This window comes from Mugil cephalus, chromosome 16, assembly GCF_022458985.1.
Source record: "Mugil cephalus isolate CIBA_MC_2020 chromosome 16, CIBA_Mcephalus_1.1, whole genome shotgun sequence".
Taxonomy (NCBI): Eukaryota; Metazoa; Chordata; class Actinopteri; order Mugiliformes; family Mugilidae; genus Mugil; species Mugil cephalus.
The window spans coordinates 23,800,657-23,819,905 of NC_061785.1; the positions used below are offsets into that span (position 1 = coordinate 23,800,657).

At 44.5% G+C, this 19,249-nt stretch overlaps 1 protein-coding gene across 8 annotated transcripts in view; it reads right to left on the reverse strand.

The window, feature by feature from the left end:
- Positions 1-19,249, reverse strand: part of ryr2a (ryanodine receptor 2a (cardiac)) — a 235,045-nt gene that overhangs the window by 49,604 nt on the left and 166,192 nt on the right. For 7 of the 8 annotated variants that reach the window (XM_047609639.1, XM_047609637.1, XM_047609638.1 and 4 more), the window contains 16 exons: positions 17,270-17,400; positions 16,358-16,479; positions 15,416-15,608; positions 14,659-14,741; positions 14,184-14,341; positions 13,912-13,999; positions 12,349-12,441; positions 11,826-11,996; positions 11,598-11,657; positions 10,997-11,131; positions 10,666-10,778; positions 10,233-10,329; positions 10,037-10,143; positions 7,903-7,954; positions 7,699-7,746; positions 7,502-7,601 (listed from right to left, as the gene is read on the reverse strand). In XM_047609639.1, the coding sequence (XP_047465595.1) occupies positions 7,502-7,601; positions 7,699-7,746; positions 7,903-7,954; positions 10,037-10,143; positions 10,233-10,329; positions 10,666-10,778; positions 10,997-11,131; positions 11,598-11,657; positions 11,826-11,996; positions 12,349-12,441; positions 13,912-13,999; positions 14,184-14,341; positions 14,659-14,741; positions 15,416-15,608; positions 16,358-16,479; positions 17,270-17,400 (1,751 nt within the window). The remainder of the gene's footprint in view (positions 1-7,501; positions 7,602-7,698; positions 7,747-7,902; positions 7,955-10,036; positions 10,144-10,232; positions 10,330-10,665; positions 10,779-10,996; positions 11,132-11,597; positions 11,658-11,825; positions 11,997-12,348; positions 12,442-13,911; positions 14,000-14,183; positions 14,342-14,658; positions 14,742-15,415; positions 15,609-16,357; positions 16,480-17,269; positions 17,401-19,249) is intronic. The other variant, XM_047609634.1, reaches the window with a different exon arrangement.

Consider the following 19,249-nt stretch of genomic DNA (forward strand, 5'->3'; position numbering starts at 1 on the left):
GCAGTGCTTACGCTCCCGCTCCCAGCATAGGTGTGATTTTGTAGTTGGTAGCAGTGATCCCGCTGAGGCTAACTCATCTCTTGCAACATTTATCTGGTGACGGCTGCGGTTTCGCTCCCTCTCCCACTGTCTGTTGCTTTCTGTTTGTTTTCCTGGTTGTCACCATGTTTGGCAACCATTCTTGTTCGGCCTGTATGGCTTCTCTGCAGCCTGAAGATGGCCATGATTTGTGTCCCTCATGCCTCGGTCTTGAGCATCTGAAGGAGGCTCTTTCAGATGACGCCTGCATGAACTGCAGCTTCATGCCCCGGGCAGTGAGGGCTGCCAGACTAGCTGAGGTAGAACAACTGTTGACCCTCAGCCCATCACCTGAACAGCTGACCCCAGCACAGGGAGTGGTTCCAACTCGGTCTGGCAGGCCCAAACGTCATGCTGCCGAGACAGCAGTCCCCACTTCCAGGAAGAGGGTTAAGGAGTCCAGCCTTGCTTCCAAGGTGGACCAGTTAACAACAGAAATTAATGATATGAAATCCCTCTTCCTAACCTTCCAGTCTGGGACTGGTGCAGGGGAGCCAGCTGCTTCAGTGCCTCCAGCGGCCATCTTGGAGCCGGAGGAAGATGTGCTTTCCATGGCGGCGTCAGCCACCCAATTTGCTGAATATGAGCTGGAAGTGGTTGCGCAGGATGTAACCTCCCGTGCTTCCGCGGCAGGCTCCTGCTCATCGACCCACAGCTCCGCTGGTGGTTCTGATGATGGCTCAATGGGAGCCAATATTCGTATGGCCCTGGCCCGTTTGCAGTTAGACTTACCACAAGCTCAGTCGGCTCCGGCCAGTGCTTTCTTCAGGCGTGGTCCATCCTACACTAACTTTACTGTCCCCCCATCAGAAGAGTATCTGAGGGAATTGCATGCATGTTGGAGGGATTCTAGAACTCTCTCTCATGCAACATCTGATGGTCGCACCCTGGCAGCCATGCAGGATGCACCCAGATTTGGCTTGGGCCGCATGCCAACAATTGAGCCCACTATAGCTGCTCTGATTGTCTCGCCTGATGAGGCTCTGAGGCCAGATGCGAGGTGTCCTCGTCCCCAGTGTCAGGTTACGGATGACCTACTCTGTAAAGCCTATGACGCAGCGGCACGCATGGGACGCATAGGTAATTCTATGTCCCACCTGCTGCTCGCGCTATCAGCATCCCTGCAGGAGACTACTGTGGATGCTCCCGTCCACAATTTCATTGACGCTTCCCTGCAGGCATTCGCGCTGATGTCTAGAGAGCTGGGGTGATTGATGTCCACTCTCGTCCAGGCTCGCCGTCAGGTTTGGCTGGCACAATCTTCTCTGACTGATGCATGTAGGAGAACTCTCTGCAGTGTTCCGGTGGAACCTGGGGAGCTATTTGGGTCTGCGGCTCTAGAGGCGCTTAACCGCTCAGTTCAAGCCAGACAGACTCGATTTCAGCTGTCCGAGCTTCAAAGGAATATGCCCCCTCCTAGCGGCCCTAGGAGCTCTTCAGTTGCCCCCCAGCGCCGGCCTCATCCACAGGCTTATCCCAGTAGCTATCGCAGGTCTCAGCGCACACCTTCACAGCCTGCCCACCAGCAGGCACGGGCTTTTCGGGCCTCTGAGCAGCTGCCCTCTGGGCAACCTCAGGCCTCTCGTGCTGCCCGTCGTGCCCCCAGAGCCTCTAGAGGCCAAGGGGCCGGTCGTCGGCTGTTTTTCCCAGCAGCAGCTCAGTTACTGGGCTGCTTCCACCAGGGACCCCTGGGTGCTTTCCACCTTGACCCACGGGTACAAACTTCAGTTCCGACGCCGGCCCCCAGCCTATGACCGGGTCAAGATGACCATCATACGCGACCCGGCAAAAGCCCGAGCCCTCAGCCAGGAGTTGTCCGTCCTTCTGGACAAAGGTGCCATCGAGCCAGTAGATCCCCTGTTGCAACCAGAGGGATTCTACTCCACTTCCTTTCTAGTAACAAAGAAAGACGGCGGACTCCGTCCCATCCTCGACCTGAGGGGTCTCAACAGATTCCTGAAGGTCTTGAGGTTCCACATGCTCAGCAATGCAGAGGTTCTGCGCACTGTGGCCAGAGAGAAGTGATTTACATCAATAGACCTGAAGGATGCCTACTTTCATTTCGCCATAGCTCCAAACCACAGACAGTTTCTGTGGTTCGCTTTTCACTGCGTCATTACCAGTTCAGGGTGCTCCCGTTTGGCCTCTCCCTTTCCCCACGGGTTTTCACCAGGTGCATGATGGCAGCCCTCTCACCCCTGCAGTCGCGGGGCATGAAGGTCCTCCCATATCTGGACGACTGGCTCATCTGTGCACCATCCCAATCTCAGTTGGCCCTGGACACGACACATCTTCTGTCCCACGTGGCCCGACTGGGCCTGAAGGTAAATTTTACCAAGAGTTGCCTGGTTCCCTCGCAGAGCACACTCTTTCTCGGAATGACTCTCGATTCAGTCGCCATGAAGGCCTGTCCATCACCACAGCGGGTGGACGACATTCTACGCCTCCTTCTCTTGTTTCAGGAAGGCAGGTGGTTGCGCTATGTGGAGTTTTTGCGCCTCCTCGGGAAACTGACGGCTGCTGCCAATGTGGTTCCTCTGGGACTGCTGTCGCTACGTCCTCTTCAGAGGTGGCTACACAGCTTTCATTTCGATGTTCGATGGCACAGGCACAGGAGACTCAGAGTGTCACGCTGTTGCCTTTTTGCTCTGGCCCCATGGAGAGAGAGATCATTTCTCCTTCAGGGCATGCCCTTGGGTTCCATTGCGTCCCGTCGAGAAGCCATCACAACAGATGCCTCCCTCTCAGGGTGGGGCACCGTGTGGCAGAACCGGACAGCTCAGGGGCTGTGGTCTGCTCGAGACCGCTCGGTTTATATCAATGTTCTAGAACTGTGGGCTGTGCACAGGGCACTGCTTTTTTTCCTTCCCTTCCTGAGAGGCCGACATGTGCTTATACGGTCGGATAATGTCTCAACCGTCTCACACATAAACTACCAGGGGGGCACCAGGTCTGCCCAACTGTTGCAGGCATCCCGGGACCTGCTGTTGTGGGCAGCGCCACTTCTGACCAGCCTGAGAGCAATGTATTTGCCCGGGGAAAAGAACCAGGCTGCCGACTTCCTCTCTCGTTACAAACCGCCGCCAGGGGAGTGGCGGCTTCATCCAGAGGTCGTTCTCAACATCTGGGAGGTCTTCGGCAAGGCAGAGGTGGATCTGTTTGCCACGGAGGAGTCGACCCATTGCCCTCTCTGGTTCTCTTTGACAGAAGAGAGCAGCCCTCTGGGTCAGGATGCTCTTGCCCACGATTGGCCAGACAGTCTTCTCTATGCATTTCCGCCAATCCCTCTGATTTTTCCAACGCTACAGAGGGTCCTCCAGCAGGGTCACAGACTGCTGTTGGTAGCCCCCTTTTGGCCAGGCAGGACGTGGTTCCCATTGCTGAGCAGGCTCTGCCGCAGCTCACCATGGCGCCTCCCCGACAGGAAAGATCTCCTGTCTCAGTTACAGGGCCAGATTTGGCATCCCGACCCTCCTCGCCTGCAGCTATGGGTCTGGCCGCTGCAGGGCCCAACCCCCTACTGACAGAGTGTTCAAATTCTGTCTGTAATACCATATTGAATGCCAGGGCGCCTTCTACCCAGTTGCAATATGAAAATAGGTGGCAGCTGTTCACTGAGTGGTGTTCAGACAGGGGTGAGGACCCTGTGAACTGTTCAATCCCTAAGATTTTGGAGTTCCTCCAGTCACTCTTGGATAACGGTCGGTCCCCGGCTACTCTGAGGGTGTATGTGGCAGCCATTTCCTCTCGACATGTTCGGGTGGAAAATGACACAGTAGGGTGCCACAGATTGGTGTCACTTTTTCTGAAGGGGGCGTGGCGGTTGCGACCCCCACGAGCACAGCGTGCCCCAGCATGGGATCTGCACTTAGTGCTAGATGCTCTGTGTTTGCCTCCCTTTGAACCCCTGGAACAGGCAGAACAGAAGTGGGTCTCTGTTAAGACTGCCTTTCTCCTTGCCATTGCTTCAGCAAAGCGGGTCGGAGAGCTACATGCTCTATCCGTCAGTGATTCATGTCTGAGGTGGAACTCGGATGGTTCAGGGGTTACTCTTTGGCCAAACACAGCCTTTCTCCCGAAGGTTCTGTCGTCATTGAACCTCAATCGACCTATCCACCTAGCACAATTTGTCCCCCCAGCAGGGGAGGACAGGTTAAGACTGCTGTGTCCTGTGCGGGCTCTGAGAACCTATGTAACCGCGACCGCAGGTATAAGACGGTCAGACCAGCTCTTCCTCTGCTATGGTGTTCCTAGGAAAGGCTGTGCTCTCTCCAAACAACGATTGTCTCATTGGGTTGTTGACGTCATCACCCACGCATATAAAGGAGGTGGTCATCCCCTGCCGTCAGGGGTGAGGTGCCACTCTACCAGGGCCGTCTCAACATCATGGGTGGCCCTGCGTGGTGTGCCCCTGGAAGACATCTGTGATGCAGCATCATGGGCATCACCAAGTACCTTCTCCAGGTTCTATCGGGTGAATGTTGCCACCCCCCCATCCGATGGGTGTGGTCCTGTTGCCTGACTCTGCTGTTTCCTCTCAATGAGGTATGCATTGGAATTCTTCGTGACTTTGTTGTTATGGGTCATCCAGTGCTTGAAGCACCGCCTCTGGCGGTCAGTAAGGATGAAATAGAACGAAAGTTACGTATGTAACTACGGTTCTATGAATCCTGGATGACCGCCAGAGCGTTCCGTCACTCAGAATCCTCGTGCACTCGCGAGAAGATTCTGCAGGAACCGATCCTCTGATGTCACCGGAAGATATAGGTGACCGGGGTCATCAGGGGTCACAGGTGACTTTGTTGGTATAATACTCGACCTGCGCATGCGCGAGATGGATGCATTCAGTGCTTGAAGCACCGCCTCTGGCGGTCATCCAGGATTCATAGAACCGTAGTTACATACGTAACTTTCGTACTATCACCATCACTGACGAGACAGACATGGACGTCGGAACTAGGGGGTGCTGGGGGTGCAGCCACACCCCCTCCCATCCGCCCTCTGCACTCCATCAGCCTCCCTATCCACAGCACACTGATGTATAGATCTATGCTTGTGCCGCCTGCCTGGCTCCATGCAGCAACCTGGCTTCTGGCATAGTGTGGATGGAGTCAGGCTGCACCTGACAGCTCGGTGTGACGTAGGCTACGGTTGACTTCATCTTCCTCACTTGCTGACCTGGGTCTCTGTCTCCGTTGCGCCGTAGCATTTCACTCCCGTCAGTCAGAGCATTTTCCCAGGTGCGCTGCAGTCCGTCTCTGGAGACGGGAGTCCGTCAGGAGACAGGCTGGCCTACTGCAGGGCTCGGAAAGAACTGAAAAAGGGCATCCAGCTGGCCAAACACAAGTGCAAGAGTGCACTGAAGAGCACCTCAATGATAACAGCCCACGTAACATGTGGAGAGGCATCAGGACCATCACAGACTACAAGCGTAATGACCAGCATGTCAGCCATGACCCCATTCTGCCTGACATCTTAAACAGCTTCTTTGCACGCTTTGACTTTCCAAGCAACAGAAGGACTGTACATTTTCCTCAGCCAGTGGTGCAGCAACAGCCTCTCGACCTGGAGCTGCACCAAGTGATCTCCACACTGAGCAAGATCAACACCAACAAGGCTGCAGGTCCAGATATGGTGTCAGGCCGGACCCTGTAATCATGTGCTGACCACCTGGCAGAAGTTTTTCTGGGCATCTCCAAAGCTTTCCACGGTCCCTATTTGCCTGAAGTCCTCCATCATTGTGCCTTTGCCCAAAAAAACAACCATCAGCTGCCTCAACGATCACTGCTCTGTCACCCTGACCCCAGTAATTATGAAGTGCTTCAAGAAGATCCTCCTAAAGCACATCAAGGACGCCATCCCTGCTGGTCTGGACAGCCTGCAGTTCGCCTACAGGGAGAACCATTCTAGGGATGATGCTGTCTCGTTAGCACTTCACACAGCCCTGACTCACCTGCAGCATTCTAACACAGATGTTAGGATGCTATTTGTGGACTTCAGTTCAGTCTTTAATACTGTACTCCTGGACATGCCCACCCTGAAGCTCCACAACCTCGGACTATCAACATCACTCTGCTCCTGGATCAGTGACTTCCTCACCAACAGGCCCCAGGTGGTGACGATAGGGAAGCCCACATCTGCCTCACTGATCCTCAACACTGGCATGCCACAAGGCTGTGTGCTAAGCCTGGCCCTCTTCACACACGACTGCCTGGCCACCCAATCCACAAATACGGTAGTGAAGTTTGCGACGACACCACAGTTGTTGGTCTCATATCTAACAACAATGACACACACTACAGAGAAGATGTCCACAGGCGTCCAGAGGAGGGCCAGACACATTGCAACAGATCCCACCCACCCGGGCAACACACTGTTTGTACCTCTTCCATCAGGAAAGACAGGAACATTAAAATAAAGACTAACAGACTAAAGCCCCTTTCACACTGAGCGAAATATGACCTGGGTTTTTCGATATGAAAGGGTCGACCAGTGTCAAATGACCCAGGTCGCCAACCCTTCAATCGGCTTGGCTTGACATGGCTTTGATGTGAGTAGGAATGCTGCGTCGACCCGGGTTTTTCGCTGTGATGTTGATGTATCTGTCTGATGCTGATTTTGGATGGAAGCGCATAGGTGAATTAGTCCTACGTCATGTTCAGGAAATTGCACTGATCGGGGAATACATGTGCGACTGTGTTTATATACAGTTTGTATAGCGATATCCCACACATTTTTAATGATCATGGCAGCGCTCTGCATCCGAAGAGAAGAGAAGATTTGGTGGTGGATATCGGGCACTGTACATGACACAGTGATTTCTTCAAATATCAGCAGCTTTTTGAAAGAGCAGGGGTTAGAACGGTCCATTCTTTAGGTCAACAACAAAGAGTTAAAAAAAAAAAAATACACCATGCCACCGATTGTTATTGTTTATCACCATTGTTTATCTGCAATGTACGTGATGATGTATGAGGGAGGAAAAAACAGGCACACAGCTCCCACAGCGGGAGGTCCGACCTGGGCCTTCTGGTGATGTGAAAGCCCACCAAAGGCGAGTGATAACTGCGATAACTTGCAATGAGTCTTTTACAGTGTCACAGCAAGTCCAGGTCCTGAAGCAGCAAAACTGCCCCAGACCATCACACTACCACACCAGATTTTACTGTTGGTATGACATATGCGTGTTACTTTTAAGCCAGACGTAGTGGGACACACACCTACCAAAAAGTTCAACTTTTGTCCTGTCAGTCCATAGAGTATCTTCCAAAAGTCTTGGGGATCATCAAGATGTTTTCTGGCAAAACTGAGACGAGCCTGTTGTTTTTCACACCACTATACACCTTTGACTTTAGCTATACATACAGTACTGTACATAGCAGTGTTAAATGTGGAAAGCAGGATTTATTTTAATGTGACTTACCTTTACTAGCACTGATGGTTTGAAGCACCATCTCAGCAGCCCCACGGTCATGGAGCCTAGCCTGTTGATATAACAATTTCTGCTTCTCCATCTCCTTCTCCTATTTGTTTGAAACAACACACATGTCTGTCAGGCAGCACTATAAAGCCAATATCACCATGAGGGCTGACAGACACAAAGAGTGACTAATGACGTACTTCAAAACTCTTCACTACTCCGTCTTCATCCTCTTCATCGTGGCAGCTCTGGTGAAAGGAAAAGTGATGAAAACGAATATGCTGCAGGAAGAGGATGGTACATGTTGTGTTGCCAAGCAAACAATTAATATTATCTTGTGATAAGCCAGTTAATTCAAACCTGACGAAAACAGTTTTAGAGCACAGTTACTCAATAACTGATACCTTAGCCATGATGTCTGCATAGGCCATGTAAAGATTGTCCTCATCCAGTTTACTGCAAAAGTAAGTGCATGCACACACATTAGCTCAACTTGACCAACTACATTTGTGACTAGTTATATTATTTTAGCTGTATGAAGGAATATGTTTCATTGTAGCATTGTCTCCACTCATGTAGTTACATATACAAAACTTATATTTGAAACACATCTTGTTAGTATTTACTTTCCTGTTTTTTATGTTTAATCTTGCATATAAATTTGCATTTGAGACACAGTACAAACAGCTACTGTCTCATAGTAATTGCTAGCGCTGTTTCGTCATTTTCGTCGTTTTAGAGATGTGCATTAAACTCAAACTTCAAATGGAAACATTTCAGGGAATATATAGTATTTGGAAATAAGACCAATAAGGGAATTTTTGTTATTGTTTCCTATATCATACACAGCCACTATGAATGACAGAGTCTTGTCTATTCATTACTGTGCAGAACCTTTTAGTGTTATCCTTGTGGCTGTTAACTAACTGAACTAATAAATAAATTTAAACAAAAACAAATGAACAATTTCTAGCCTGTTAGCTGTGGCTAATTAGCCATGTAATCATGTTGCTGCAACGTACCCAAATTCAATATTATTGAAAGATACTGTAGGATACATTTCTCAATTACCTACACTATGTGTAAAAAAGTGTATTATTTTATTATTTATTATTATTTGTATATTATTTTCCCAAAGCAGGGTTCATGAAATCATCATGATACAAAACTAATTTTAATTGAAATTAAAAGTAAATTGGGACAGCATATTTGATCAATTTAGACACAGTTTTGCTATTAGTATTAACAAAGCTTAAATATGATTGAAACTTATTCATTTTGTCTTTTAACATTACACAAATGTCACATCTTAGATTCCCCGATATTTTGTATTAGCCAATTATGATGTATCATGACAAGCTCAGTGGATAGTAACACCTATATTCTGCTTCTCCTGTTTTTTTTTCTTCTTTCTTAATCTTTGCAGTACCTCCCTCAATCTTTCCTGGGATTGTGCAACGGGCCTCAAATTTATCATACATACCCCTGAAGTCTTCTGTCTGAAGTGTTACTAAATTGAAAAACAATATTTTGGTCCATTATTATATATATGTAATTAATTCATTAAAATTTTATGCAATACATAAAGTATACTACAAGTAGATATCATTTGTCATACCTGTCTTGTGGGTGTACACTTTGTATTTACGTCATGTTCATTTTATGTCACTTTGTTCATATTCTTCCACAGCAAAATCTCAGGACTTGTACTAAAACTTGTCAAGGTCAAGTACAATGCTTTTCATATACTGTCTCAATTTCCCTGAATTCACCCTATTTCCAGTTCAGATTTATCATCATTATTATATTATATTATATTATATTATATTATATTATATTATATTATATTATATTATATTATATTATATTATATTATCACTATTGTGAACAGGGATGCTGTGATTTAGTATTGATGCTTTCAGGTTTCATGTCAGTAATCTTGAATCTTTGTTCGGATCTCTAAAATAACTAATGTCAGGAGTTACATAAATACTGTGTGTGTTTAGAGATTAGAGAGAGGTAAGGGGTATCCTCACATTGCTCACTGAAACAATCTGCCACACATCCCGTTGGCGCTGGTTTTGGTAATCGCTATAGCGCCATAGTTAAACTGTATTTAATGTATGTAATGTGTCTTGTGCTATATGGGAAACCTGATTCCACAACTCAGTCAACAAGTTATTTATTTTAACAAATGCCTTTATCTTTCACAGCAATTTTTTCACATTAAGCCTGATTTATATTCGTGTGGGGCAGAATCTTTGATGAAATGGCCTTGTGGTTAATGTGCAAGTTATGTAGGCTCATGAGGTTGTGTTCAATTAAATTTTATTATAGTGTGTATAGTGTTATTATCAAAAAACACAGTATAGTGAATTAACAACCACATCAAGGTAAGGTCATGCCAAGGGTCACAGGAAGGAGTTAAGAATGAAGACGCATAAACTGATATCCAAAATAAAACAACACCGACAACAGAAACACAAAATCATAGCACACAATGAAGTGTGAAAACATTTAGGGGCTATGAAAACCTACTATTTCTCTGTGAGGGCTGTTCTACTGAAGAGCTGAATGAGCTGATGCAGTGGATCAATGTGTTTCATGCCCTCCTCTTCCTCAAACAACTCCTTTTCACCAGGCTTCTGAAATACACACATTCATAGGTTCAAGAGACATTGAAAAATGGCCCCATATTCATTGTTCAAAAACTTTTGTACTGAAATAAACATACAGCAAGGTCTTCTATGAGTTTATCTTCAAAGTAGTGTTCCTCTGCTTCAATCCAGGACTTCTCATACCCTTGCAGAAACAAGTTCACTGCCCGGTGCCTAGTTTGGAGGAGACACAGATATGAATGACAACTGAAAAAGACATTTTTTGATTTTCCGTACCATACTACATGAACAATGGGCAGTGAGAACCAAAGATATTTTTGGGGTCCTTATCATTGTAAGCAATGAAATGTGAGGCCCCTGAATAGTCTAACAGGTGAACTATGTTGACTAAGTTGATTTACTTGATCAGTCCTATGATGAGTAGATCAAATCCACCCAGTGTCAACTTCAGCACTTCCACAAACCTTCTGGCACTTTAGGTACAGTAGAACAAAAAATATGACCCTACTGCTGCTGTGTTGTATGTGTGTATGTGTTTGCAGAAACTACCTTGGCAGGTTATAGAGTGGTGCCATCCTGAAGCAAGCGACCACAGCTCTCTTCCTCTGTTTCGACAGCAGTTTATGCCACACAGCCTTTTTACTGCGCTGAGGATGTTCCACCTAAAGATACAAACTGAACCACTCAAAGAAAAGTTGAGGTGGCTGAGTGACATGATATCACATTTTCCAGTGCAACTCTAATGCAACTGAGTTTGGGCAGCTATGGTAAGGTACGGTATGGTCGGGCTTTTTCAGAGGAGAGTGCCTTCAGACAGCTGATCATATACAGTATAAATGGCCATATATACTATAGTAAATCAATTCTAAATTACACAAACCTGGTCCAGGTAGAAGAGGACATGAGCAATGTCCAGTACTCTTGCTACAGTCTTCTCTGGGTCAGAGGTATCCTCATGATGGCTCGGGAATTCTCTGTAGAGAGCCATTTGCCAACGAATAGCCGGGTCCTCAACCTGTACAAGAGACATATGCACACTCTGTATCACACAAAGGCAAGACATTTCTGCCTGGGCTGAGGTTAAATACCTCTGTGAATATTCATTACAGTTGAATATACAGTGCCCCCCCCCCCCCCCCCCCCCCCCCCCCAAGGGCTGGAGGGCTTCTATGATGCCACTGTGGAGTGTCTCATCTCAAAGAATGATGAGACCCATTCTTCGAAATGAGACCCACCACGATGGTGTCATCAGCAAACTTCACACTCATGTTTATGGAATACATAGCACATCAGTCATGTGTGAACAGTGTGAGGAGAAGTTATTCTATAGAATATTCCTGACAATAATTGTTTTGGACTGTGCTTGTATTTGCCCACTCGCATGTTGACAAGAGTATTAAATTAAAGATTGCACATTAATTATGGACAATCACGTGATTGATTATGGGCACATTATTGTCATGAGCTCAAAGTATTCTTACCTTCCCTTGTAAGTGCAGATTGTTCCTGATGATCTCTCTTACTTCTTCCTCTGTATCTTTCTATGGATAGAGTAATTGCACGTCAATTAAATAACACATCTTAAATGATATTTACAATACTAACAATGTATACAGTGGTTTGGCTTTAATAATTAAATTATTTAATAATTAAATTGTACATGTTTAACTATGATTTACCAAAGTTATAACAACACATTTGTTTGTTACCTGAATGAAGCGGTTTTTGGCCAGTGCTATGAGCTCCTGTTCCCCTGGAGCACACATGTTGAGTCCTATAGGCAACAGACGCTTCAGAGTGGCAACAATTAGGCTTGTCTGCATAGAGTATCGATCCCCTTTTCTCTTCATCTTCTTCCTCTCCTGGTCTGAAACTATTCCCTGAGGCAATGTTGAGAAGAGAATTATGTGTTTCTGTACTGTATACTGTACTGTATATTGACAGTTGTTTTCTATTTATTTATATTGCTACATAAACAATCCAAATCGAAGATTCTCAGTCAAACAGGTCCAACAAAACAAAGCCCACTTCATTTTTTGTTTTCTCCAATAATCCAACTGGCTTCTTCACTTTAAACTTGACTAGGGTGTTTACAACCAGATATTATTCATTTCTTCGATTGTAGGTGAACATCGCTGTTAACAATATCAAGGCGGCAAAAGCAAGGCAAAAAAAAGAAACCCAGTACACATATACACATCACTCTTCAAACATGACTGCATGAGTCAGTACCTTTGACATCTTACACTTGGTGTCAGTGATGAGGAAGGACATGTTGTTGATTTCATTCTGGACTACAAAGTTCTGCTCTTCCCTCTTGAAGTTCTGCAGAAAGGATGACAAAATGATCAAATATTTTAAATATGACAGTGCAAAAGTTATAGACAGGTGTGGAAAAAATGCTGTAAACCAAAAATAATTTTAAAAATGGAAGTGTTGTTTTTTTTATTTTCATCAATTAACAAAATGAAGTGAATGAAGAAAAGACAAATCTTACACAAATCAATATTTGGTGTGACCACCCTTTGTCTTCAACACAGCATCAATTCTTCTAGGTACAGTTGCACACAGTTTTTTAAGGAACTTGAGTGGTAGGTTGTTCCAAATGTCTAGGAGAACCACAGATCTTCTGTGGATGTAGGCCTCTTCTAATCCTTCTGTCTCTTGATGTAATCCTAGACACACTGACGTTAAGGTCAGGTCTCCGTGGAGGCCATGCCATCACTTCCAGGACTTCTTGTTCTTCTTTATGCTGAAGATAGTTCTTAATGACCTTGGCTGTATGTTTTGGGTCTTTGTCCTGCCACTGAATAAATATGGGGCGAATCATACACATCCCTGATGGCATTACATGATGGATAAATATCTGCCTGTGTTTCTCAGCATTAAGGACAGTTGCATAGTTGCTGTATAGAGTTGCTTAGCCTTATTCCCATGTCAGAGGTATGGCTTCTTGCCTGCAAATCTGTTATAAGAACCACTTCTGGCCAGATTTCTCTGGACAGTAGATGGGTGTACCTGGATCCCACTGGTGTCTCCCAGTTGTGAGTTGATGGCACTGCTGGGCATCTTCCAATTTCAAAGGGAAATAAGCATGATTTGTTCTTCATCTGCTGCACATCTGCTGCAGTAAGTTTCCTTGGCCAACCACTGCTATGATCCTACAAAATCCTTGACTTTGTTCAAGTGTACCTATAAGGATTGGTTCTGGTTTGAAGGTAAAGGCTAGTAACACCAAATGATGATGTGAGTTAGATTTTTCTTTTGTTTGCATTTTGTAAATTGATAAAAACATAAAGATGATTATTTATATTTTTGAAAGCACTCTTATATGTAACATTGCATTATTCTGCATCCTTGTCAGATATTTTTTACTAGGTTCTATTGTGGTCCTGTAGCAGTTTGTACTCACAAACTGCTACAGGATCAACTATTCAGTTGACAGGAAAATGCAGCCCTCTTCAGCTTCCTGAGAAAGAAGAACCTTTTTTGGGTGTCCTTCTTCTATATTTTGATTTATTTATTTATTTATTTATTTTTCCACCAGGCGTGCTGTGTTCACAACCAGGTCAGGTCAGATGTAATGTGGATCCAAGAGTCTGACACTGTTGACATGCTCGACCACCTCCCCTTGTATGAGGTGAGGAGCGTACTCTGTCTTCCTGGATCTTCTGTAGTCCACAATGACCTCCCTGTTCTTACTGGTGTTCAAAACAAGGTTGTTATCTGAGCACCACTCTGTCAGGTGCTGGATCTGCAGTCTGTAATGGGTCTCATCATCAGCTATTTTCTTACATGAGACTTGGCCCAGAAGATGAAAACCTCTGCCACCATTCGGAACAGTTCCTCCGCCTCTGGACTAGACTCTTTCAGCCAGGTGGCCCTGTGAAAACATCATAATTAGTGATGTGCCCCAGTTATCCCTACTCCAACTGGCTTAGTATTAGCAACTTTACATTATTACTGATTAGATTATTGTAAATTACCTGAATTTATTACAATTACTGAAATTTAGGGTATTTTAAGTATAAGCAGAGGAGGATCTGTCCAGTGAAGGTAGAATGTACCTGTTGTAGTCGACAAATCGTATGAGGATAGGGTAGAAGGCATATAGGTCTCTGACCAGTATGGTGAACTGGTCCATGATGAGAAGCTCCGTCTCTGACATCTCCCCCCTGCCCTCCACCTTACTGTTTTCTTCATCCATCAGCACAACTGCTGCTTTCTACACAAAAAGTGAGTATTCCTAGTAGTAATATCATTCTTTTATGTGTCATGACTGTAGCTACAGTACACTGAACATTTACAAATTGTTAGAATGCAAAGAGTGTATCAGAACATATCATAAAATGTTAAATTGTATTTGTATGTACGTATATTTATATAAAGTTCTTTTTTGCTTCTTGTCCTATATGACAGTTTACAGAGGGCTTTTCAGTTTTTTACAATGCAAAACAATTCTTTCTGTCAAAACAGGACTATCTTTCAAGTGTAGAAATCATTACTTTACTGGAATAAAAAAAAAAAAAAGAAAGAACTCACCTTCTTGAGTTTCTCCATCAGAGGCAGGAAGTGTGTCTTTAAAAGCTGTGCTTTGGCTTTGCCGATAATTGGCTGAGAGAAGACTGGGAGAGGGGTGGGGGGTATGTTTTTCTATAAGTACATTTGTAGTAATAATTCTCAGAATTGTTATTAGGCAGGTTACCTACTGCTTTTAAGTAAGAGAAGAGTGGGAGGGCTATATGTGCATTTACACATGGTGCAGCAGCAGATTTGGAGAATTTGGTCAAATCATAAACATGTTCTGTGTTCTTCTGCACTTCTTACAGCTCAGCAGTTACGTACAGATTTAACGCTTAACAGTGCAGATAAACAAAACAATGTGAATACATTTTCCAGCACTGACGGACTGTCAACTTAGCGTTCAGTTCTCTCCATTTTAAGTATTAAAACTGCGGTGGCAATCCCAAGTGTCCCAAACTCCTGCTGCACATCAGCTAAAGTGTATAGCTGCAGCATATTTCAATAATCACACCAGGATTTTCCTAGAAGATATACATTCTATATGACTATAGTAGTGGATCTGACTTTAATTAAACTCCAAAAGAACAGTAATACACTAAAGTATTGACTGCAAAGAGAGAGCACACCACATATATTTGTACATCTCTTACCTTTAGCATTCATTCTTAAAACAATTTAAATGTTTTACACAACTTAGAGAAAAACCAAGGTTGAAACTTTAAAAATGCCCTCTACCTTTAATAAACAGTGTGCAAGCATGTTTAACCATGTTTACCTGCCAGTCTTTTCATCCAGGCTCCCTCATCTATTCCAAGGTTGTTATAGATTATCTTAAGTATATTTCCCAGCAGGCTGTTCATGTGTTCAGAGGTGACAGATGTGCTGCAGCTGTCAGCTTTTTCCAGGTTGCTTTCTGGTCCATGTTCCCACCAGTGAGACATGTAGTTGCACAACATTGGCAACACCACCTACAGAAAAAGTCAGGAAACAAACGTGAAGCTTTGCAAAACTTTAACTGTTACTGAATTTACTGTTTGACATTCATTCATTAATTTCAAGCCAAACAGTCAGAAACTTTATCCCAGTCCTTGGAATTGTGTGTGTACATTTTTTTTCTCTCCATGTCTTTTTCAAGTTAATCCATATAACCCAATTAAGCATTTAATAACACTGTGCACATTTAGTGTTGTGGTACAACAGTTGTAACAACATAAATTACTTAGATCAGGTTCCAAGGTCTAATGGTCTTGTTTGTATATAACACTTTTCTACCTATTGTTATTCAAAGCTCATTAGAGTCACAGTGACACACCTACCCATTATTTCACACAAGCACATACACATTTATACTGTGTATAAAGAGTCTGTATGGTGACAGTGTCCTTACTCAGGGACACTTCCGCATGTGGCATGTTCTGCTATAACCCCCCAGTTCGCCCCTACTTTTGTATACTTCAGATTGGTAAGCAGTGATGAGTTGTGAGATGGACTGACCTCTCACTACATTAACTTACAAAATATTGGCAGCAGATTTGGCATGATTATTATTAATTATTTTAAGTTTTCCCTAAGCAGCACTAGAAACTATTCTCCTGAACTATTTAAAGGGCCAGTTAGACAGATTGTTCTTAGTAATTCTGTGAATCTCAACCCAACTGGTAGCTAAGGGATACAGATACAAACAAAAGTAAGACTGATATGGTTTTTAGTGAGTTACCTCCATGACGTGCGGCATCTGAGTGTATCTTATGCCAGATTCTGCCAGTTCCATAATATCCTCTAGAGACCTCTCTAAGCTTGGGATCATTGGACAAACTTCTCCAACCTGACCTGGAAGTCCTAGGGTTGAGAGTTGGACAGAGAAGTGTACATAAAATTATTTAATAAATAAAACATGAATAAAAAAAAATATTACATTTTGCTTTCACACAGTGTGCAAAGGGCTCAAAACTCACAGAAATGGATAGTTATTGAAGCCCTCAGAGGCAAGGGAGAAAAAACAATCTGGTGAGCCAATATGTAAATCTGAGCTAAAGTATTTTTTCTCCTGAATTAAATAGACATGCAAAATTGGTGTGGCCAGAGTATGTTTGAAATCTCATTACTTTTTCCACTCACAAAAGGTTTGCCAGATCAAAAAATACTTAAATATAATATATACACCAGTCAGGCATGACATTGAAACTACCTGCCAAATAGTGCTTAGGTCTACCTTGTGCCTGTAAAACAGTTGTGGCTCATCAGAGAACACATGATGTGCATGTCTAAGAGTGAGTGCGTTGTTATTTTTTCTTGTGAAAGCAGGTGGATTTTTAGTTTATTGTGCTATATGTATTTCACACAAAAGGCTTAGGTGCCAACCCTAATAGGACTAGATGCATTCATGTTTTTTTTTTTCCTCAGGTGGTTTTCAATTTCTCCATGCAAGAACACAAGGTATACATAATGTTTAAGCAAGTTAATAAATATTGATGGCATGTCTTCCTTTTGGCTCAAAATGGCATTATAGATAGAAGAATCTTTGGCTCTCTGTTTCCAAAGTACAAATACTCTAAGGTTTGTAATATATATTTCAGTGTAATTGCGCCTGCTTGTATATGTAATTATACAAGTGTATACAATGGACTACCTGCTCTGTCTAAACTTGCTTTGCTGTTGTAGATGGAAAAGTTGTTAAACTTGTTCATGTGTGGCTCGAGAAAGGCAACAGGAAAGGCTGCTGAGAAGGCAGCTAAACACTTTCCTATTCCTGGGCGATGTCTGGAGAGAAGAAGAAAGGAGAGGAGTCAATGACCACAATTAACTGACAGTTTTTTTTCTTTTATTAAACCATTAATTCAGTCCTGTAGTTAAGCAGTATTTTGTGATTGAACGTTCTAAAGCAATATTGTTATATAGTTCAGGCATTCCTCTGTTATGTACAGCAGGTAAAATAAGTATTGAACACATCACAATTTTTCATAATAAACATATTTCTAAAGGTGATATTGACATGAAAAATTCACCAGGTGTTGGTAACAACCCAAGTAATCCATACATAGGAAGAAACAAAAACAAATAAGTTTAGAAATTAAGTTATGTGTAAACATGTGAAATAACAGAGGGAAAAAGTATTGAACACGCTTACTGATATTAATGTAAAACTTTGTACAAAAGCTTTTGTTGGTAATGACAGCTTCAAGATGCCTCCTGTATGGAGAAACTAGTCGCATGCATTGCTCATGTGTGATTTTGACCCATTCTTCCACACAAACAGGCTTTAAATCTTGTAGGTTCTGTGGGCCTCTTCTATGAACTTTGAGTTTTAGTTCTTACCATAGATTTTCAATTCAATTGAATTCAAGTCAAGTGATTTGCTAGGTCATTCTAGCAGCATTACACCAGCCGCCACGGACTCAACAGGCAGCACACACTCCATTGTTTACACCTGTGATCAGCTGGGTCTGGGGAGATCTGTTCATGAACTGGTACACCTACTCCCTGTGTACAAGCCTATGGTACACAGACAACCAGCAGTCACCCGCACACAGAGGATCTGGTCCAAGCAGTTGGTGGAGACCCTACAGGACTGCCTCGACACCATAACATGGGCCGTGTTCTGTGAGGACCACGGGGAGGGCATCGACAGTCTCACCAGCTGTGTCACGGATTACATAAACTTCAGTGCAGACCTCACTATACCCACCAGGACTGTAAGACTGTTCTCCAGCAATAAACCATGGATTACCCCTGACATCAAGGCTCTGCTCAAGGACAAAAAGAGGGCTTTCAAGTTGGGGGATAGGGATCAGATGAAGACTGTGCAAAAAGAACTGAGGAGGAAGATCAGGGAGGGGAAAGGCAGCTACAGGAAGAGGATGGAAAAACAGCTGCGGCAGAACGACGTCAGCGCGGTCTGGAACAGTCTGAAAACCATCTTGGAACACAACAACTCCAGACCTGAGCTGGCCAACCACTCACCCCTCCCCTCACCCAACCAGCCCTGCTGCAGCTTCCCCCAACTGGAACCTTAGCTGCCACGTCCACCTCACCTGGAGAAGTCTGGAAGCACTGTGAGAATCATGTTCTTTATTTCTCTAGTGCCTTCAACACCATTCAGCCAGAACTCCTGAGGGACAAGTGGGGGTGCACCAACAGCTGTCAGTCTGGCTCCTGGACTTCCTGTCCAACAGGCCACAGTTCGTGAGGATAAAGGACTGTGTGTTGGACACAGTGATCTGCAGCATGGGGGCGCCACAGGGGACGGTCCTGGCCTCTTTCCTCTTCACCATCTACACTGCTGACTTCACTCACTACACAACTGTCACCTACAGAAGTTCTCGGGCGACTCAGCCATTGTCAGTCTCATCAACAACAACGGAGATGAAAGGGAGTACCAAGAGCTGAACCAGAACTTTGTGGCTTGGTGCCAGCAGAACCACCTCTGGATTAATGTGGTGTGGTGTGCTGGAGCAGCAGCATCACAGCAGCAGAGGGAAAAAGACTGAACAAGCTAGTGAAGAAAGTCGCTCGGTCCTGGGCTGCAGTGTTGAGCCTGTGGAGGTGGTGGGGGACAGGAGGATATTGGCCAAGCTGTCGTCAATCACGGACAACGCCTCCCACCTCCTGC